Source organism: Mustela lutreola, chromosome 1, assembly GCF_030435805.1.
Source record: "Mustela lutreola isolate mMusLut2 chromosome 1, mMusLut2.pri, whole genome shotgun sequence".
Classification (NCBI taxonomy): Eukaryota; Metazoa; Chordata; class Mammalia; order Carnivora; family Mustelidae; genus Mustela; species Mustela lutreola.
Genome location: NC_081290.1, coordinates 204,018,116 through 204,040,967, shown reverse-complemented (window position 1 = coordinate 204,040,967; position 22,852 = coordinate 204,018,116). Strand labels below are relative to the sequence as shown.

General features: G+C 46.3%; 1 protein-coding gene and 1 long non-coding RNA gene across 2 annotated transcripts in view; both read left to right on the top strand.

Moving 5' to 3' along the window:
- Nucleotides 1–274: 274 nt before the first annotated feature.
- On the top strand, nt 275–5,797 carry SPATA19 (spermatogenesis associated 19). Its single transcript, XM_059156403.1, has 7 exons — nt 275–432; nt 612–668; nt 1,167–1,259; nt 1,440–1,531; nt 3,861–3,938; nt 4,156–4,231; nt 5,620–5,797. Exons 1-6 carry the CDS (start codon nt 355–357, stop codon nt 4,220–4,222), a joined length of 465 nt encoding a protein of 154 aa, XP_059012386.1. The 5' UTR covers nt 275–354; the 3' UTR covers nt 4,223–4,231; nt 5,620–5,797.
- A 6,262-nt stretch (nt 5,798–12,059) lies between these two features.
- LOC131820691 (uncharacterized) overlaps nt 12,060–22,852 on the top strand; it is a 37,246-nt gene continuing 26,453 nt past the window's right edge. The window contains exon 1 of the long non-coding RNA XR_009349739.1: nt 12,060–12,405. This is a non-coding gene — a long non-coding RNA (uncharacterized LOC131820691). The remainder of the gene's footprint in view (nt 12,406–22,852) is intronic.

Genomic DNA, 22,852 nt, shown 5'->3' with positions numbered 1-22,852 from the left:
GCTTCAGCATTCCTTAAAACCAGGTGACAAGACATACTCCCCCTTCCCCAACCATATCTCTATAATTTTGGTAATTTCCTTCTGTGTCTTCCTCAGGTTTATATTGGTTGTTCCTTACTTTTTGTTCCCATCCCCCTAACTCTCCATTTCTGAGCTATGGCCATCACTAAGGCAGATACTTCCTTACCTCTTTTTCATCTGACCCCAGAGATTAAAGGATGCCATTGTCACATCATCATTGGCCAGCCAATCAGGTGGGCACCTCCTAGCAATGACCTCCTTGTTCTGGAGGAATTCTCAGGCAGCTTCGATGGAAGGAGAGAGCCAAGAAGGAGTCCTGGCATAAGTTCAAAGATGATAATTACAACATGGATTGTGTACATTCTTGCCCGGAAAGGTGCAGGGTTCCCCTTCCCACCAAAAATCAGTTCAGTAAGTAGAGCTGGGGGTAGCTACCTGGAATTGTTTCTCATCTATATGCTCCTTTCTGAGCCCCCCACTGCACTTCCAAGAGATCTTTATATATATAAAGATGTATAACTTTGGATAAGAATGGAAGAGGGCTGTGTCTCTAGGTATTCTGAGGGCATTAACTTACCAATTTTTTGCAGGACGTTGAAGTTGTAGAAAGCGAGGCTGTATCTGTAGTACAGCACTGGTTGAAAAAAGTGAGTAATATTCCTCTATGACTCAGGGTACCCCAAATTCTAGAGAGCTGGCCTCCATGGGTGCAGGAATCTAGACTCCTTTCCCCTTAGAACTGGGAAACTCAAGTTCATTGCTAAACACCCTGCCTAGAGTTGTGTCTAATTCACCAAATGTCCTAGAAGACCCTGGGGCTTATGTGATCTTTTGGCAGAGATGTGTTGGAATCACCACTATCACCACCTGCATCTTAAGGATACTGGGTGAGGGGTTTCAGATATGTCATCCCCAGCTACAGGGCATCTCAGGAATACTTGAGATAGGGCCATGGACTTAATGAGTCCTCTGGAATTCTACAGGAAGGTAGTAATAGACATGCTTATGGCAGGAACAGTGAGATACAGAGTATGTAAATGAGGACACGTGGGATGTGTGTTGTGACAGAAGGGAAAACAGGGAAAAGGCAGAAGAGACAGACTTGGACTCAGATACAATTTCAGGAGAAATTGCTCACCTTTCAGACTGAAGAAGAAGCGTCCCAGGACATAAAGGAGAAGATGTCTGCCGGCTGCCTTCCCACCCATGGCCAAGATGTGCATGTTACCAGAGACGTGGTAACTGAGAGTTTAAGATAGTTATCCTAGGGGAGCGGGCAGAGAGGGAGGTGGGCAGGCACAAGGTCCAGTTGAAAAGGGTCTTGGGCAAGTGGACAGAGCTTGTCCAGGCTGGGCTCCATCCTGGCTACGGTGTCCTTGCCGAATAGTAATCACATGTACACTACGTGGATTTCCTAGGTGAAGCACCATCTCTCAAAGTCTGATTTGTTGGCAAACCAGAGTCAAGAGGTCCTGGAGGAAAGAACAAGAATCCAGTTCATAAGATGGAGGTAAAGCGTCTCATTTGCCCTGAGTGGAATTGTGGGATGGGAGGCAAAAGTCCCGCACCTTTGGGATTCCTGGCCAACACAAACATAGCTATTCTTCTCCAGAGATGTTGACTTCTCTGGCTGAGAAATTTTCCCCTTACTTTGGGGTCTTAAGGGAATATTTTTGCTATCTTGAAAGCCCAGCTCATTGCTAAGATTTAACATGACTTGGGGGGTTGCAAAACTGGGCTTGTTCACCATTTCTTCAATGCTTCTGAATAAATTTCAGACTTCTGTTACTTTTGCACTTGATTTGTTCAGAAGTGGCTGCACTTTAAAGAGCTAAAAGAAAATAAGCTCTTAAAATGCAAAAGCCTGAGCCCTCATCTGCAGCTGAGGTGAGAGGAGGTTTCTCAGAGCCCGAGGCTAGAATTCTGTGCTCCACATTTCGGTGATTTTGCCAGACTCCTGCCGTGCCTGCAGGAGCACGGACCACCTCCTTCTGCCTTTCTTGGCTCGGAAGGGGCTGAGACCCAATGTGGAGGGAGCTGAGCCTGGAAGCCAGCTCATTCCCTCTGGCGTAAGCTTCCCTATTTCCTTTTCAGAACTGTGTTCACTTGCGGTCTCTTTTCCCAGCAGAAGAATTGTGGAATTAAACTGGTCCTCCATGAAACTGTGGAGGCGCTCTCTCTCTCATTTCTGTACTTTCTTCCCATGCCCCTATCGCCCCTTTGTTCACTTCTATCAAGGTGGACGCATTTCTCAAGAAATGTATTTTTGCTTTGGGATATCCAGTTTTCTTGTGTTTACCCTTTACGGTGCCATTAGCATTTTACAACAGGATTCAAAAGCTCAGGAAGGAGTGGCAAATGGTGGAATTGGAGACCATCCAGGGAAAGACTTTTTGGATGGGAACCCCATTCTAAAATTGTAAATGTTGTGGACTGTAATCCAGCCAGCCTCACACGTGGGAGCCTGTCCCTGCCCAACATGGCTGCACTGGATGGGAGCGGTTCCTTGCGGCAGTTCCTTGGTCTGGATAATACGAATATCATCTTCAAAAATTTAGACCTAGCTGTATGGCACAAGTAGGTTAAAGCTTTGGAGACAAGCTACAGGAATCACAATTATCCATATATAATTTTTCCACTCTGGACTTTTTAAACCCATAAACTGTGCCTGTCTCCCCCTCCAATCCACTGGTTTGGCATTCTTTTATTAGTTTTAGTAAATATGTAGTCAGGGAATACATACCCCTTCATTAAGCAACAGCAGATACTCATTTATTTGGTAGATGTTTTCTAGGTCTAAAGATGGAGTCAGTCCCCAGTTTCAAAGGGATAAAAGTGAACTAGATGAATAAGGTGTGTGAATATTAGAGAAAATGGCAGAAAATTCAAGAGGAGTGCAAGAGCAAGAGCATAGTCTGAGGGACCCCGCTTTTTAAAGTTCTAGGCATTGCTGCCTGGGAGACCCTGGAAAGGTTTCTAGCAGGGCATTTACTTGGACTGACCCATGGGCTGGGCAGGGACTGAATAAACAGGAGAGGGGAGGAAGGGGCTTCCACAGGTCATGAGAGCCTTGGGAACTTGGCCAATTCCATCAGGCCAGTGTGCAGGGCTGCAGCCTTTTCTCTGAGGCCTACCCCTTTCTGCCTTGGGCTGGGAGTAATCTTTATTCTTTCTTACCCCTCATTTTGGGCACTGACCCAACTTTACCTTGAGAGAGTGATAAATGAGCACATTTGTCACCTCCAGGCTTCAAGCCCTTGAGGCAATATCAGTGTCTTCACACTGAAAGCCCCAGAGCACCTAGAACAATAGAGGCAAAGTTGGAAAATTCAGCGGGCAAACTGGTTTTGCTGGAACGGAGGGTTTGCGGGAGGAGAGGGGATGGAGCTGAGGAGGACATGAGCTGGACCACAGAGACAGAGGCAAATCGGCATGGTGAGAGAATTTTGCAGAATTATCCCTAAACCATAGTAAGTATGGCATAAAGTAGGTGATAAAGAGGTGATACGAGATGGAGAGGAACTCGGGGTGGGGGCGTGAATTCCACATCTTACAAGATCACTGACCTGCTGTGTAAAGGCACTTAACCTCTCTGTTTCTTCAACTCTTCTTAGGACCATTTGCTGCCAGCCCAGGATTACTGGGTGGCTCAGGGGTACTGATAGTAAAAAACAAAACAAAACAAAAACCTTTGTGTGCCTCATGCAAGAGGAGTGAAGGACCAGCTCAAGAGTTCATGGCGACAGGGTCAGAACTATCGTTTGTAGGATTCCAACCCATTCACTATGCCTAGTGAAAGAGAAACTCAGGAACCCCAATGTCTAAATGGTGTTTTGCAGCCATACCCGTATCTTCCAAGTGCCAAGTGAGGCGAGGACTGACATTGTGCGAGAACGAATAGAGCAGGTGAGACGAAGGTAAGCTGTGGGACACCTAATAGGGTCGGGTGATGGAGAGCGGCGGCAGTGGGCAGGTCTCTCTTCTGCAGGTTCCCTGATCATGTGTGGAGCGCTTCGTAGGACTCTGCTCCAGGACCTGAATGGGGCAATGGCTGCCCAGGCACCCCAGATCCATACCAAAGCTGGGCAGGCTTTGCCATCCCATCTGCCTTGCTCCTCTTCTCTATCCCTGCAGCATATGCAGCCTTACAGATGAATCATCTCAGGATATTCACAGCAGAAGTTCCTATGCAGAATGCTGAGAGCTACAGGTGAGAGGGCCGACCGTGGGGAGCTGGGCAGAAGAGACAGATGTGTTGGGTGTGAGACAGGACACTGGGATGGGAGCTTGATCATAAGGTTTAGCCTTTCCTTTGGTGAGGGGGCCTATACTTGGGGCCAGGGAGAGTGGGGGATAGGGCAGCTGCCTCAGGGTCCTGCAGTGCCTCTCTTAAATTTCTGGAAGGACTCTAAGTCAAGCTCAGATTGGCCTGACTCTTTTAGCTGTGGTGTCACAGTGAGTGCTTCTCAATTACACACAGGCCAGGGACCTCCTGGGGATCTTGTGTTAGTAGGTTGTGGGGGGCCTGCTGCTCTGCATTTCTAACACTCCCAGGCATTGCTGCTATAGGTCTACTGACCCCACATTGAACCCCAAGATCACAGAGCACTGCGGTCAGGAGTGAGGGCACATAGATTTTGGCCCTGCCACCCATTAGGGCCTTGACATTAGCTCCTGTGACTTCTTGACCTGTCCTGGGAACCAGTGGTCACAAGTAGCCATTTATGTGGCTCTGGGAGGTAGAAGGCCAATGACACGGATGTACTACAGAGGCCATTCATTCAGGAAAACGTTACTGCACTTTTCCAGGGGTGAGGACTGAATTGGCAGTCACAGGGGGCTGAAGGAGTGTTTTAGACCCAGCCAACTCCCGACAGGCTTAAAGGAAGGCCGTGGAGATATTGCGCTGGCATTTATATCCCAGCTTTAGCATAAAGCATTGTCAAGATTTTTCATCTGATCCAAAAGAAACTTAAGAGAAGGGGCGCCTGGGTGGCTCAGTGGGTTAAAGCCTCTGCCTTCAGCTCAGGTCATGATCCCCAGGGTCCTGGGATCAAGCCCCACATCGGGCTCTCTGCTCGGCGAGGCGCCTGCTTCCTCCTCTCTCTCTGCCTACTTGTGATCTCTGTCTGTCAAATAAATAAATAAAATCTTAAAAAAAAAAAAAAAGAACCTTAAGAGGAAGGCATTGTTCATGCCCATTATACAGATGGCAGCAGTTAGGCCAAGCCTTAGGAATGGACACTGTCTTTCAGTCCAGCTCCATCCTGGGCGAGTTGAGTTATGCCTCTGTGCCTTGATTTCATCAGACTTCAGAACAGTGTCCTGAGGAAAATGGCTATCAACACTTCGTAAATGACATGATGTGCCATGTCAACTGTTTCCTAATATTAAACACATGAGGAATCAGGGTGCTTGCATGGTCTTCTGAAGTTTGAGGAAGCAGATCCAGGTCTGTCTGGTGCACCACCATCCTTTCCTGCTGTGGGTTTTCTGGTCTAACGCAGCTCTAGGAAAGTCGGGAAGGTGTGATCATCAAGCCCTTTAGCCATCCTGCATTTCTGTGACATGGCCCCTGGACATTCCTCTGCTTCCTAGGTTCATGTCCTTCAGGGTCAAGGAACAGCCTTTGTCAAAAGAACGTCTATCACCCCTTGACCAGAGGAGTGACCACACCTGGACAGAGAGGATCTGGCGGCCGAGCCCTCCTTCCTTGTGACAGTGGCACCACTGGAATCTTCCCGCTGAACTGTTAATAAAGAGACTAGCTATTTAATCACTGTCCTGGCCTCCAGTGTGAATGCTTTCTACTCATGGACTTGGCTCTGGGGACACATAGATGAGGGACACCCGGCTTTTGGGGAGAGAGACACCAAGCCAGCATAGAACTGTGTCAGTAGGCCATGCTGGGTGCTCCTGGAACACTAGAAGGGGTGTTGGACGAGGCCGAGACAGGAAGACTTACTGGGGAAGGTGTGGTTTGTTTGTTTCACTCAAGTATTTATTTTATCTTTATTTCTTTTCTAGCTTGCTTCCTGTCTTTATGTAGATCCAAGCTTTCTTTCTTTCTTTTTTTTTTTTTTAAGGTTTTATTTATCTGTCAGAGAAAGAAAGAGAGTGGGCACTAGGAGGGGGAGTGACAGGTAGAGGGAGAAGCAGGCTCCCCACTGAGCAGGGACCCGGATGAGGGACTTGATCTCAGGACCCTGGGATCATGACCTGAACTGAAGGCAGATGCTTAACCCACTGAGCCACCCGGTGTCCCTACAGATCCAAGTTTCTGACCTATATTCTTTTCCCTCTCTGAAGAACTTTCATTTGAGGAGATCTTTTCATTTGATTTCTGGCTGAGAAAGTATTTCTACTCACTCTTGAAGGACAATTTTGAAGGACATAAAATTCTAGTTTTTTTTTCCTTTGACACGTTACGTGCCCCACACTCTTCTGGCTTGCATAGTTTCTGAAGGGAAGTCACGTAATTTTTATCCTCACTCCTCCTCAGGCAGATTTTTTTTCTTTTTCTGGCTTTTAAGATTTGTTCTGTGTCTGATTTTCTGCAGTTTGAATATGCTATGCCTAGGTGTAGAGTTTTGGGTATTCACCCTGCTTAGTTTTCTGAGTTTCCTGGATCTGTTTTATGGGACCCACCATTGCAAAATTCTCAACTACTATTACTTTGAATATATATATTTTTTCTGTTCCCTTCGTTTTTCTCCTGGTATTCTCATTATGCGTATGTTACCTTTTTTGTAATTGCCACACAGGTTTAAGATACTCTGTTCCATATTTTTTTCTATTTTCTTTTTTCTTTTATTTTTTGCTTTTCAGTCAGGGAACTTACTATGGACCTTTTTTTCAAACTCACTGATTCTTTCCCTGGTTGTGTCTAGGCTACAGACGAGTCCATCAAAGTCATTCTTCATTTCTGTGACAGACTTCTTATTCCTGGGATCTCTTGTTCACTTTTTCATAAGGTTTCCATTCTCTCTGCAGACATAGTCTATCTATTCTTGTGTGTCACTCACTATTTCTATTCGATCTCTTTGTATATTATTTATTACAGTTTTAAATTCCCAGTCTGACAATTCCAACATCTCTGCCTTATCTGAGTGTGGTTCTGATGCTCGCCTTGTCTCTTCAGACTGTATTTTTACCTTGTGTCATACAGCGTCATGTTTCGTTGAAAGCCAGGTAATGCTGCAGGAGGTAGAGGAGTGGAGGTAGAGAGTGTGAGGTTTTATATTTCTCTGGTTAGGAGTTAGGCTGTATTTACTCTCCCCAGCAGCTATAGTTTCAGAGATTAACATTTTTTTATTGTGCTCTTGTTTTCGTCTCCCTTGTTGCCTTTAGGTTTCCCTAGAGGTTCCTTCTTAAACAGGGTCCGAGGCTTTTACCTCTTCCAGCTGAAATCCCTGTGGTGGTGGGGCCTGAGGGGAGAGTGGAGGGTCTTCTGATCAGGCCCCAGTCTCTTAGTGAGCCTGTGTCCTCGGCCCGTGTCCTCCTTGCCTTTTCCCCCTTCACTGCCCCTACTTTGGGAGAGACAGGAAAGTCAAAGGGAGCCAGAATGGAATGTTTTCCTTCCCTCAGGTTAGGTAGGCTCTGAAATAGCAGTCTGTCTTGAGGGCAGGCCTTTGTTAGGGAGAACCAATTGCTCTGGATATATTTCTCTTTTTTTCTTTATTTAAAAAAAAAAATTTTTTTTTTTTTGACAGGGATCACAAGTAGGCAAAGAGGCAAGCAGAGAGAGAGGAAGCAGGCTACCTGCTGAGCAGAGAGCCCGATGTGAGGCTCGATCCCAGGACCCTGGGATCATGACCTGAGCCAAAGGCAGAGGCTTTAACCCACTGAGCCACCCAGGTGCTCCATCTCTGGATTTATTTCAAAATGGCTATTTTCCTCTCCCCTTGCTGAAGTGGGCAGGAGGGTGGGGTTCCTTGATCTTCACTGTGAAAACCTAATGTGGCTCTTGGGGGCAAAATTCAGGAAGTTGGGAGCCTTCTAACACTGGGGCCTCTGGACTTGTTTAATCTCAAGCTTGTCCACATTCAGCCACCAGCAATTCTCAATTATATTTAAGCTTCCCTACTCTGGTGCTATTTCCTCAAAGTTTGTGTGTCTTCAAAGTTGTGATTCTCCATAATAACCTGTCTGTCTCTCTGATTCTCAGATCAGTGTTTTGCCCTATGACCTAAATTCTCTCGGATCTAGGTAGTATTGTTGGTTTTTGGTTTGTTTGGCTTTTTTTCTAATTGTAAAAATGGGAGTAAAACTTCCAAGCTCTTTACATATCAGACCAGAAAATGGAAGTCTTATTCAAGTCTTCATTGAGTGTCTGCTAGAACAACAACCAGCGTGGACTGAGCACCTACTGTGTGCCAGGTGGAGCTAAGTAGGTTCTTACCCACCCCGATGCATTATTCCCTGAGGTCAGGAGTACCTGCAGTTTCCCTCTCCAGGGTGGGAGGTAGGGGAGGAAGGATGCAGGTAGGAGTCAACCAGCTAGGGGACAGGGGCACAGCCCTGAGCAGAGGCAAGTAGGAGGGCTGTGGAATGAGGAGAGGAGCATGATGCAAAAAGGCCACTCTGGCCGGATGGGAGCAGGAGGAAGAAAGGCCACAGAGGAGGCTGTTGAAAGGGGACCAGGGCCAGGTCATGTGGGCTGGGAGCCTTGACGGAGCAGAGAGGGAAAGGGCAGGAATGTTGGGGACAGAAGAGGATCACACATGTGGAGGTGGGCTGTGGCACAGAGTGGAAGCAGGGACCCCAGGAGGGGACTCTTGGGAAGGTGAGGGGACAGAGAAACCAAAGGATTTGAGACAGGACAAATGTGACTTGGTGGTGTGTGGCAGCTGGAGAATGGGGGAGAAGGAAGGTCCTGGGCAGCTGGACACGAGCTGCCATTTGCTTAGACAGGGAGGTCTCAGCTGGGGGAGAGGAGTTTGGTTTGGGTAATGATTTAGGTCTCTGTAGGATATCACAGCGGTGATGTCAAGCAGGACAGACAGGACTGGGCTAGCAGGTGGGAGTCTTGGTAGAAAAGGGGCCCCTGGTGGCAAGGAAGAGCCTGTCCTTCTTGGGAGTACACTTGCAGGAAAAGAGGTAGAGAAGTAAGAACCCTTTCCTCAGCAGTTGTAGACATGACCTTACTTTACCAAACCCTCACTCTAGTTCTCAAGAGGCAAGGAGTAGCATGCATCTGGCCAGAGCTTCCCCACAATCTTCGTTACCCAGCTGAGACGCTGTTTTGCCAGAAACCACCAGATGGCGCCATTTCCACACAAAAATCATTTTCTGAAGGCAAACTAGTGGAGTCAGGCAGCGATTGCAGGGCGGGATTTAAATTTTAGCACCAGTCAGGAAGCCTAAACAGATGGAAGGCCTTTGAGTATCTTAGTTTAATGATGAATACAGTTCGCATCCACATACATGAACTACAGAGGGGCTATTCATTCAAATAAAAGTTATTGAGTGTTTACATCCAGCGCTGACTAGAGTATGGGCATACCCAGATGAATATTCTGTCATACCCTCAGGGAGCTCAGAGTGGTGGAGGGGCTGACATGCAAACACATTTTTAATGTGTGTAAACAAACAGAAAGCGTATATGTATGGTAGTGCAGAAGAGGGAGTGATTTTCCCTGCTTGAGAGGAAAGGTGCTGACTTCCCAGCAGCGGGGACATTGAAGCAGAGGTTTGCCAGCCTGTGGCAGCAATGGAGGGGTCTTCCAGGGAAAGAGAATACCCACATAGGAAGGCCGAATGTTCAGGGGGTTGAGTCTGGGCCTCAATGTTTAGAAATCGGGATACAGTGGGGGAGAATAGCAGGCCAGGAGGTTGAGAAGTGCACAGGTAGGGATCCTACAGGAGAGTGCAAAGTAAGCCCATGAAACCTGGCTGCAGGACCCCAGGGGAGCTGAGCCAACCCTGCAATGCTGGCTAGGCAAGGCTTCTCAGGAGACAGATGTGCAGAGGTTTCCAGGCACTTGGAAGAGGGGGAGCCCACTGCACTCAGAAAGAAAGGGAGCCCTACAGTGTTGGGCTCTGACTTGGGAGGTAATGGTTAAAGGAGCTCACAGGCCCCCACCGGTTTGTTCTCTCACACACAAACATCTGGAGTTTGGGGAGAGAGGGACCTACATTAGTATTATAGCCGCAGCTCCTTCAAACCTAGGGTGGAAATGAAATCATTAAGTGGCTCAAATGGAGTTTTGTTCTGTGCATGATTAACCCCAGGAGGGGAGTTTGGGAACAAATATGCCTCCTCTACCTGTATTACAGGGGGACTGAGCCATGGTAAATTAAAAGAAAATCACTGGCAAATTTGGGATCAGTCAGCTGTGACCAAGCCATTTGTGTAGTTAAATGGAGCTGAAAGAGCTAATAAAGGCTTTGTGGGTCATGGATCTTTCTGTGAGGGGAGGGCATGGGAGATGGGGGTGGGTTGGTGGGTGAGGGGCTGGTCCAGGCTGATGCTTGTAGAAGTCTTGTCTGGTGGTGCTGGTGGTAGTGGTAGTGGTGGTGGGAATGTTGGCTTCTTCTTATCAGGTGTGTGTCAAGACGTAATGGGGAAGTTGCTGATTCTAGACAGAGACAGTGACACAAACCCAGTCATATCTCTCTCAAAGAAGATAGCCTTGGGACACTAGGGGGTAGGAACCAGAGTTTCCTGACTCTGTCACTGCAGAGTGAGGCACATGTAGGGGACTTAGGAGCCACATGATGTAAGGATCAGCACCAGACGTAGGGGATTGCTGGAGGAAGACACAGCCATTGTCCACTGAGAGGTGGGATGGAGCTCTGGTCCATCCCCAGAGGAGAATGGAAGGCACCCAGCCAAACCAGAACATGAATTGGGGTGGGCTGGTCTGGCAGAGCCAAGGGTGCAGGACAGAGGGCAAACCCAGGAGAGGATGCCTGGCAAGTGGGCTACCCCAGAGCAGACAGCGGGAGGGCTTGGGGAGGAGGAGTCTAGACAGCAGGGAGGTGTTAAAAAACAATTCAACCTAGTTAATTAGAAGACTTAATTGTCTTCATCAAACTACTGGGCAGCATACCATCTAGCTAATAGAGGGGATCTTCTGAGGAGTTGTACAAATGGAAGGTTTTTATTGGAAAGGGGGATGAGGCAAGGAAGTTATTAACAAAAGAAAAGGATTGCTCCTCTTAAGAACAGGGGCTTCTATCATGCAGATTGCCTCCTCTTTGGGCGAGGGGTGGGGGTGGTGGGAGTGGGGTTGGGCGCTGCAGAGTGTCCAGGTAGCAGATTACCTCAGTGGCACTGCCAGGGAAATTCCTGACTGATTAGGACACCATTTCTGGGGGAGGTTGAACTGCAGGGAGCCTGGGTTTGAGGACTCCACGTGACGCCGGCGGTTTTCCTTTTCACAGAGGAACCGGGCTCCAGCCTCCTGCCGGCACCTCCTTCCGACTCCTGAGGCTGAACACCAGGGTGTGGCTGCAGGTGTGAAGAGGGGAGGGCACACAGTCTGGAGGGCCGAGTGGGGCCTGGGCTGACTTCTGCTCGACTGACCGGGGGATGCTAAAGGCAGGCCCCGCACCTCGGGGACTGGCTCTGCTTCTGTTTACTTCCCTCCCCAAGTGCTCTGCCACCCGTGCCCATGCCTTCTCCCCCCTCCTCTCCTCTACCTGGCGGCCTGGGACGGCGGGGGCCGACCCGGAGACCTCCGCTGAGCCACCAGACACAGTGTTCGACATGCTTTCCAATTACTTGGCAGGCTCGGCAGCGATGCTCGAAATTCATTTTCCATCCTGAGAGGGGAAAACAAAGGCAGGGGAGAGCAGCAGCTGCTCTGGGCCAGCTTGGGAAACTTTGCTCGCAGCCAGGCGGAACTGAGCCAGCGGGGCGGGCCAGGCGGCAGGGGGCGCTGTCGGACCCCCCTCCGGCCTCGGCCCGGGCCCCGCCTCCCGCTCCCCGCGCCTCTGCGGGTCCTCCCGTCTCCCCCGCCCCCAGACCCCCGCCGGGACTGCCCCTTGTCTCTCCCCCACCGTATCCCTCCCCCTCTGTCTGGCTCTCTTCCTCACCGCCCCATTCCCTCTACACTCTACCTCGCTCCCTTCCCCCCACGCTGCCCCTCTTCCCTACCCTCCTCTCCCCCACCTCTCCCCCACCGCACCTGCTCCTTCACTCTGTCTCTTCTCCCTTTACCCGACCTGCCTCCTCCCCAACCCCTTCTCCCACCTTGATCTCTCGCCACTGTCTTTCCCTTTGTCCCAGCTCCCCTCACCCCTGCTTATCTCCTCACCCTAGCCCCCCTCCTCTTGTCCAGTGGTGGGACCTGGGGACTTCTGTAGCACGACCAGACGGGGTGCACTCTGGTACTCTCGAGGAGGGTGGAGACTAAAGCCAACAGCCAGGAGTCCACAGTGAGTGCGCTTGGTCGGGGTGAGGGAGACCATGGAGGGACTTTGAGGGGAAGGTAGCAAAGCAGCAGCTGGTAAGTGGAGAAGGTCCAAACCAACAACTTTCTGAACAGCTCTCTTGGCATAACCCTGACCAGTTTCTTTACTGACTGGCTCCTTTCGAGCGTGCACCTGCAGAGGGTAAGGTGTGCTTTCCCTGTCCCCGCAGAGTGCCTGATAACAGGTGCTCAGTAAATCCTGATGGAAGGAACACGTGGCTGCAATGTGCCCTCCAGGATTTGTGTTACTATTTTCTTAGCATGCACCTCGGTTCTGGGGCCTCCTCCGCCCTTCCAGGGCCCATTTGCTGTGCCTCCCATAAGCTACGTGTTGTGGGTGGGCCTGGGGGTCTTGCAGTTGAAAGAATGAGTCTTTGAGAAGTGGTCTGGTCTGTGAGAGGCCATCATAGAGAGACCAGCAGCCACAGCAGGTTGTACCTCATAAGTGGAATGCATGGCAGGCCGGGCGACAAACTACATGTGGCACACTTCTGGTAAAGAGATTGCATTTACTAACTGGGTGTGCACATGTGTGCTTTTTCTGGGAGGCAATATTGCATGACTGCTGAGACCAAGCACTAGATTGCTTGCACTGGAATTCTGGTTCTGCTATTTGTTATGCCCCAATAATGGGTCCGTGATTAAAGGAGAGAGACATACAAAGCGAAGGTCAAGCAAAGCTTTATTTCATGCCAAGCATCAAGAATCTAACCAAACGTTTGGGCTGCACATCTTGCAAGAGAGGGAGACCCCTCTCTGCTTCACAGACTAGCTTTTAAGGGCAAAGGCCATGTGGTCAGGTCTGGCCACGCACAGGTGGCCAATGAGATTGTAACACACAGGAGATTGCACACAGGAAACTCCACAGTGATGCTAGGTGACCAATTGAGTTACAATTTACCCTAGTAGACATTTGAACCAGCCTATTACACCTTGATTGGGATTGGCGCCAAAAGGATTCCCAAAGAGCGGGGCCCATACTCATTGGTAACCAGGGAGACAGTATGCATCCCCCCACTGATGAGATGTGTCTCCACCTGGCCTGACCCACCTTTGTATCTGGGCTTTGTTACCTGTAAATCCCCTGGGGGAAGGGGAGCAGGGACAGTTTCTAAATAGGTCCTTACACTATTCAGTGGTGGTCTGCCTTTGAGCAAGTTGCTTAACCTCTCTGTGATGCAGTTTCCTTGTATCTTTGGGAAGATCCAGTGAGACCATCCCTGTACAGAAGATGCCAGGCACTTGGGAAAATGCCAACTGTCCAAACGTGGTGGCCGGATGATGATCATCCCCAGGAAGAGGCATCTGTCCCCGTGCAAGCCTTTTCTGACAGTGATGGATTGGCTTTTTTTCTTCACATTCGTAAAATACTCTCCTCAGCACTTTGGAGTGAGAGGTGGTGATCTAGTCATTCGGTAAAGGAATACTCAGTCCCTGGCCCGCAGGAGCTTATACTGGAAGGTGAAAGATTCTGGATACATCTAAGGATGCTGGGGGGACTACAGACAGTAGGTAAAATAAAATTGTTCATAATGCATCTGGGAGCCAGTGTGTGTTGGAGATCTACACAGAATCAGGGCAGGTTCTGCATCTCTTTAAGGGAGGCGGAGTTTGCCTAGAGGAACCAAGTCCCAGCTCTGCAGACTCTCAGGACATGTGCTCTTGGGGACGGGTTGTACACCATGACTCTCCCCTCATACTCTGGGGAGAAGCGTCTCTTGGTTAGTGTGCCAACTGAAAAAAGGCACTGCTTCCTCTGAACTCAGGCGTACTTGGGGTCTGGGGAGAGAGGCCCCCACATGGCCTGGACCAAGAAGGAGGAGGATGTGGCATCTTGTGGCCAGCAGGTGATGCTGTTGATCCAGTGTTACCAGCTGCTGGTCCCTAAATGGTGCCGCCTTCTCCCATTCAACCTCAAGCTGTGAATTTCTCAGCTGTGTCCACCGTGTGCACCATACAGGGAAGTCGTTGCCTTGTTCCCGACTGCAGGCAGAGACCTGGGGAATGCTGTCTCCTGGCCACTCCACAAAGTGGCAGCCCCTTCCTGCACACCGCTCCTGGCTTCTGGGATGCCCTGAGAGAAGGGATAGGATGGGGGTAGAGGTATGCAGAGTGTGTGTGGACAAAGGAAGGAGAATCACTGTGAATCAGCCCTAGGGTTTTGGAGCCCCTTTTTAAACCTAAGTCCCGCTTCTTCTTTGTGCAGAGCGGGAAGTAAAGGAGTGTTTCTCCAACTTTGGTGGGCAGCAGAGTTCCACCAAAGCACCAGGACACTTGTTAAAGATGGAGATTTTTGAGCCCACCTGATTTATTTGGATGGGTAGGCTTGGGGTGGAACCCAGGAACCTGAATTTTTATTAGACCTATCCAAGGATTCTGAGACAGCTGTCCTCAGCCTACACGTTGAGATGCACAGGGATTAAAATCACTACCTGCCTTTTCTTAATAGAGGAGAGCTTGGGAACTCCAGGGTTAGCACCAGGAGGAGAACATTCTGCTCAGTTCGGCTGCTTCCTTTACCAGGTCTTTGGTGGCATCTTTTACCAATCACCCCTGCATCCACCTCTGGACTTTCTCTTCTGCTTTGTCCAATAGAGTTAACAAAGGGAAGAGAAGCAGAGAGAGAAACAAGTCCTGGAAAATTGGGTTTATTTGTAATCTTATTCAACTTGAGACCATGAAATACCCCTCTCCTTTCCTGGATTCCTCCTCTTTAATCTCTCTCACCCAGGATCTCTCGGTTTCCAGCTTGTTCAGAGTCCTTCCTGAAGGGTGTGAGAGTATGTGTGTGTGTGTGTGTGTGTGCGCGCGCGTGCGCGCGCTTGATGTGCATTTTGCTTCCCTGGGTCTCATACTGTTAGCATCAAATAGCAACTGGTGAGGCAAAGGGAGTGAAAAGGATGCTTTTCTTTGTTTGCACTGTTTGGACTCCCTTTTCTCAGGACCCTTGGTTGACTCCCCGGGAAGCTGTGAGAGGGAAAAGAGGCAGCAGCTCTGTGACCATTGCTGATTTGCTTGTACCAGCTGCGTGAGTGAGGTTGAGTTACCTAACTTCTCTCGACTTGGGCTATTGCCAGCTGTAAGATAATAGTATCCTTCTTTCAGTGTTGGTTCAACACTAGGTAAGGCAGCATGTGTGAAGTCCCCTGTGTGGTGCTGGGCAAGGCAGAGCTGGTGTTCAGTGGTGTCACCTACTCTGACCTCTCCCTATGCTCCATTTCTCCAGAGTTCAGAAGGGCAAACCTTTGGGAAAATCATTCAGTGTGTCCAGAACCCAGCTTACCTGTCTGGAAAATGGGACTGTTGGAGCACCTGCAACCAGAGTTGGTCCTGGCTGAATCAGTGGAGTGGATAGATATTTCATTCCCTCCTGCTTTAGGGTCCTGGCCAGGACCTTGATGTCTGCCAGGTCTTTGCTCTGTCCAGTCTTCTGAGATCTGCCTGTACCCTTATCCCAGCCTGGGTTGGGCAGCCTGGCCTTGAGAGTCACATAGAATAAATAAATTGTGTCGAGGGAATCAAACTTTGGTTTGAGTGTGTGGCCTTGGGCTCATGGGCAAAATGGGAATGATACTATTTACATAGCAGGGACAGAATGAGTGTGTGTAGAACTTTGAACAGTGCCCTGCATACTTCCTAAGTGCCCACATAAATGTGACTATGAAGAGTGTAGCTCTGAAGGAGGGCCTTTCCTGTCTCCACCTCTCCAAGGACTTTTTTAAATCAAAAAAGCTGTGTTTCTGGGGTGCCTCAGTGACCCAGCTGGCTAGGCATCTGCCTTCAACTCAGTTTATGATCCCAGGGTCCTGAGATAAAGCCTCAATGAACTCCCTGCTCAGCGGGGAGTCTGCTTTTCCCTCCCTCTGCCCCTCTCTCCTCCTCCCTACCTCTTCCCCCCTGCTCACACGCTCTGTCTGCCTCTCTCTCTCTCAGATAAATAAATAATTTTTTTTTTTTTAAGAAAAGCTATGTTTCTATCTAAGCACACCCTACCCTGTGTTTTGAAGGGGTGGAGAAAAGGCTCAGAATGTCGCCAAGGAGTAAGGTTTAATTCCTGATGGATGGAAACACATTGTTTTCATTTCCACAGCAGGAGAGGAGAAAGCCACAGCACAGTTAAGGCTGACTCTCTGCCACATCCCCAAATCTGAGATCTGTCCACTTTCAACTCCAGGAGCCCCGAGGGTTTGCACCAGGAAGTTCAGTTTGGGCAATTAATTTATGTTCTTCCTTCATATGCAGTTATGGGCAGGGATTGCATGTGTGTAATTCTCCTTATGATGTTTGTGCATCTATGGACTTCCAAGAGTTATTTTATTTTGTTTAATTTTTAAAGATTTCTTTATTTGAGAGAGAGAGAGAGAGAGAGAGAGAGAGAGGGAAAGTGCACACATGGAGAGGGGACAGGGGAGCAGAAGGAGAGGGAGAGAAACAAACTCTTCTGTGAGCATAGAACCCTACACAGGGCTCAATCCCGTGATGCATGAGATCATGACCTGAGCTGAAATCGAGTCAGACACCTAACCAACTGAGTTATTTTTGATGATGAGGCAGGATCTCCAGATGTCATCTGATCTGTGCACCCAGAGACCCATTTCAGAGAGGCGCAGATCTGTAAGCTTCATTGGTACCTTATTCCTCTGTCCTACAACTCTGTGTGAATCTTCTATTCTTCAGGCTTAAATACCCTTCATACCTCCATTCTCTGTTTTGGACTTTACACTTGCCTTTGAGACCCCGCTCAAATGCCACCTACCCTGTGAAATGTTTCTCTTGTTCCTTGCTCCGAGCTTGCCAACAAGGATCTAGTTTATTTTTACATCTCACTGTCTGTGTCTCTATTTAGCATATTTTTTATATTTATTTTTAAATAGTTTTTTTTTTCTTTGTAATGGCTTTTTCCAGATTTGCTAGATTGCAAGATTCCTTAGGGCAAGATCTAGGTTTTGTTTATCTTTCATAGGTGCTCAATAGAACCTGATTTGATGCAGGGTGGTCTAAACCACCCCACTGAAATGCAAACTGATTTGCTTGTTATGTTCTGGGACCCATGCTAACAACACCCTATCTGTGTTACTAAAACTTGGATTTTTCCATGGCCCATCTCCCTCACCTCTGATCAGTGTCTGCAATCTGATGTGCAAACTGTGTTTCCTTCTTTGAATGCAACCCTGCCCTGGGTTAAATGAGGCTCCCCAGAAAAGAACCTTGGTTGTGAAAGCATCTTTCCAAATTCCTATAGTGATTAGCAGCCTCAGGGACGATCTTTGGGGACTGCTGTTTCTATTTCGTACTGAACACACAGGCCTCTCAAGGAACCGGAAGACAGAAAGAAGGGATGGACATAATGCGGTTTTTGCAGACTTACTCCCCTTGTGGGTCTCTCTCTTTCTATCTTTCCTCGAATCTTACCTTCAGCATTGCAATTCCTATCTGGATGCTTGCTTCCCTGCTAGGAGTATACCCCTCACCCCTTCTTTGTGATCAGGGTAAAAAAGAATACTTACAGGGTAATCTGCCACTGATACAGCTGTATTTGGCAAAAAGGCTGAAGAATTCCTTCAAAGAAGGACCCGAAGGAAGTGGTCCTGTGCTTTTTGGCCGCTTGGTCATGATCCTCTGAGTATGAGCCCAGGTCTGTCCTATTCTCTCAACTCTAGGTCACCCCTAAGTGTTGCCCAGACATGAGAGACTGGCTGTAGGAGAAATGGCTTCCTGGATCATTGCAGGTTGTCCTTGAGCATAGGAGTCCTCTTTGTATTGTCAGAAGTTTCTAAGTTACACAAGTAAAACCAATGAATCACTCCAGTAAGAATTAAAAGTTTATTGTGCACAAGCAAAGAAGATAGTTTGTAAACTGGGAGCCCTCAAACCAGAACATGGAATGAAGCTCAGGAATGTGTTGTTATAAAACAGCTTTCATAGAAGGCAGTGAATTTTTTTCTTCACAGTGATTGTTTATAATATTAGACTTTTCTTAAGTAGTAGAGAATTGGTTAGTGGTTATATCATATCAGTCTTGGGAACCAGTTTAACTCTTGCTTACCATTTCCAGAGACAGAACAAGAAATGACCCAGGTTAGGTTAGTCTTGCAAAATAAGCTCAATTAAACTTTATTTGACCAAATTAGTTTTGTCTTCTCAGAGAATTTCAAAGTTGGTCTCCACTGGTTTTGGTTTTAGCAATTCCTCTCTTTCCATTGTAGTGTGATTCTCATTGCCACGGATGATGTAGTCAGGCCCAAGAATCACACATTCACTGATTCCATTATGTGGCCACTGTCTCTATCACTTCTGTGGTTGTTGTGGATTTCAGGCAGTTGTCTGATCCTGATGGATACCATGTCGCATGTGGGTGACAGCTGATAGGCACTGAAAGCTCTTGAGGGTATACAAGGCACAGAGAGGACAATAGGATGACTATAAGGAGGCAGAGACCAAGGACTGAAATGTTTCCCGGAGCAGAGAGTCTCAGGAGCCAAGATTTAACCAAAAAAATAACTCAAGTGAGTTGTATTTATTTTTAAAGTGATCTACATGTGCATAGCATGATATATCATCAAACATGTATTTTTCACATATGATGAATGAATAGGACAGAATGAATAGGAGCATGTTTAATTCAGGAGGGGGTAAGAAGAACGTGAATGTCCACCTAAATTAGGGCTCTATATAATGTGAGCAACCAGGTGCATTTCTGAGATGCATTTCTGTAGGAATAAAAGAAAACAAAGGTCATTATTTGGAGCTAATTGTAAATTAAGTTTCTAAGTTTGGAGAGCAGCCATTTGAGAAATCTTCTAGATGTTGGGTTCTAAGCACCCTTGGGTAGAGTGAGGACAACCAGTGACCATCACATAGATGTTCTAGCTTATAGTGTGAATGTCTGGGAGTCTTTCTGAGAGGCCATACAACAGTCATCACAAAGGTTGTCCACACAGGAGCTATTGTGGTGACATCTCTGAAGTTTATGACGTGCTCTCTGGCTTTAGCGTGCATGGCTTCAGGAAAGGGGCAGTGTTAGTTTCATAGTGATCCCAAGTCAAAAGAGCAGGAGAACATTGGAGATGTTAATTTGGAGCATTCTAGCCAAATACTTGAGGAAACTGGAAGATTCTAGGATCCAGTCCAGTTTACAGGCAAAAAGCAAGACCTCAAAGACAATTAATAGCACCAGAATCTGATCCACTAAGGTGTGCTACTTTCCCCCTATAATCTTCGCCCTTGCTATCACAGATAACCACTGTAAGACTAATTTGCTTGCAAATTAATCTAGTTTCAATAAACTTGGCCTGATTATTTACTCAAGTGCAGCAAGAATAACAATTGATCTAATGGGTGCTTTTAAATCTGCTTTGCTGGAGCTTTTCATAAGGAATCTCAGATTAAACTTTCAAAAGCCTCTAGAGGCTAAGAAGCCAAGCCAAGGACTTGTCCAATTGTGCCTGTTACAAGGAGAACAGATTCTTAATTGAACTTATGCAAATACATATATTGTCATGAAAATCAAGAATATTAATAAGAATTTCTGAATTCTGGAGGGATCAGGTAGGAAGAAAAAGATAAATGTTTCAACCTTTGTTGCAAAGAGACACTTTACCAAATTGCTGTAAGTTATAGATAGCTTAAAAGAGAGGACAAAAAGGGGTCCTTTAAATCTGAAAATTAAGGACATTAAGGAACCAGCACTGTTTTAAATGAAGTCATACAAATTATAATCATCTTTATCAGTTCACTCAGTCTGATGTAATTAATTCTTATTTTGCTTCATCTTGGGCTAGTAGCTTTATGAATCAATCAAGTTTTCCATCAAAGTTTTAGAAATTCTTCCCCAGTTTACTGTTGGGATCTTAAAGTTATCAGAAACCTGCATTTTAGAGTACTTGCAGGGTTTTCCATAAGTCCCTTTGAAGATGAAGTTCTTCTTCAGGAACACTTCTATGAAAACATCACTTCTGTGAAAACACTTCATGTGAAAACATGAGCGGAACAGTAAATGTCTGTTAATACCAAAAAGACTTAAAAGTAGCTATGGTTAAAGATCTGGTGAGATTTCACCATAACAAAGAATGCGATTGACAAGTACATTTGTTTATTTTGTGATATACAAGATTTTAAGATAATAGCTGAAATCATGATTGGTAACATTATACCAGGATGTATCCATTTTTCCTAAAGAAAGTTTCACGACACTTCTTATTTGGCAATGCTTCCCTATGAAATGTAACATGAGCAAAAAAATTACATAGTTATTAAAAAACTTAGGTCTTTTGAGAGAGAAGATTCCATTTTCTTAAGAAATCGGAGACCTGGTAAAGACAACCCATGATGCTTTGTTTTCTAGCAGATCAAATTAAAGGTAAAGAAAACCTGTGTCTGTAATCTCTTACTAAGAGCTGACCAACAATCTAAAAATATTTGTGATTTTAATAGAGAGGAAATCAAATTCTTTTACACCCCTATACTTTCAACATTAACTTCAGTGAATCTATTCTAATCTTAGCTTGATCACACATAAAATTCCTTTCTCAACATTCTTACTCCACAGATCTTCCAGAATTGTCTATATCGATTCAGCTTTTGCCATTTCCCTTTTCTTATTCTGGAAAAATCATTTTACTTTAAGACAAAATCCACTTCCTTTTTTTTTTCAGCACAAAGCAAACTCATGTCCTTCATATCTTTCCTTATCCAAAAATAAGTGCTGTTTTACTTATCCACTTTAAATATACAGTGACTTTCTTTTTACCCCTACTATTTCCAGTAGTTTTATTTTTACAAATTAGTTATACATTTTAACAATTAGTAATTTTTGCTTCCCAGCAAAAACTGGGAAGCAGGCAATTGTGAACTATCTGTCATACATTAGCGTTGTGGAATACATTAGCAAATTTGTAAACACATTTTATAATTTTTAGAACTATATTCTTCCTTAAAGTAAATTTTTCTATGTGGCATAAAACATGCCTATTAATAGATCCAAATATATCCTGTCTGTTTGTAAATTGTCAAAAGGCTAAAAGCAGATAAACTTATGTTTAACATCAAATGTCTGTCTTGTTTGGAAATGATTTTGATATCAATGAATATCCAGTATATTAACTTATTCATATATATATCATATATTAACTTATTCATATATATATCATATATTAACTTATTCATATATATATATATATATATATATATTTTTTTTTTTTTTTTTTTTTTAATAAAGAGGGAGGAGGTGAGAGGGGCTGAGGGAGAGGATCTTAAGCAGGGCTCCGTGCTGGAGCCCAACATGGAGCTCCATCTCACAATCCTGAGATCATGACCTGACTGTAATCAAGAGTCAGTTGCTTAACCAACTGAGCCATTCAGGAGCCCATATTCATATTTATTTTAAATTACTTGCTTTTAACAGTTACACTTGGGTTAGATATCAAATAGCTAATCGTCATCTTAAGTTACTTTTCTTGTCAAATTTTGAGGACATGCCTGCTTGTATTAAGCCAACAAACTTAAAGTAACTCTTATTTCCATAATGAGAAAGAGAGGACAAGGTGGCTGGACAGGGAACAGGTAGTGTGGCTACAAGTCCGGGGGAGACAAAGGTGTATGTGGCTGTGGGTGGGGTGCTCTGTGCAGAGTGGGGTGAAGCTAGGAGAGCCGTCTGCTCCCTGTACCTCTCTTTGGACTGTGGAAAAGGGAGAGTGAGGGGCACTGTGACAGGAATTCTGTCTGGGGAGAGATGAATGGGCTCTGCTTCCAGCTGTGGTAGACACTTATTCTGTGACTTTGTTCTATGAACTTCACTGAGCCTTTTAAAAAATACATTTTTAAAGCATCATTATATTTATTGGGACTAACTCACAGGGTTAATACTCATGATGATGATGGTGACAGTTGTAATAAAGTCATTGGTCACGTGTACCAAGCACTTACTATGTGTTCAGTTATAATATTTACTTCTCGAAACAACCTTACGATGCTGGTGCCATTCGTATCATCACTTTACAGAAAATAAAACAGACAGAGGCATTAAGAAGCTGGCATAAGATCATATAGGTTATAAATGGAGGAATGCAATTTTAGCTTATTCTGTCTGGCTCCTAACCTGTGCGTTTAACTGTTAAACATATTGCCTCCAGGTAGCTGAGATGATTGTGAGATTCTTGTGCGTGAAGTGCAGTAATAGTAATGATCGCTGCTGTGTGTTGAGGACATTGTATTTGTCAGGTACTCTTACAGGACCTGAAGTTATGGTAGTGGGTAAAAGACATCCTGACTCTTTCTTCTAGTGAGGGCAGAGCAAATTGGTAGGTGATTGATCGATCGATTGATTGATGGAGAAATAGAAGAGCTGGTGGTAGTGTATGCTTTGAAGGAAAGAAAAAGCAGAGGGAGGACCCAGAGAATGCCTGGGAATTGTT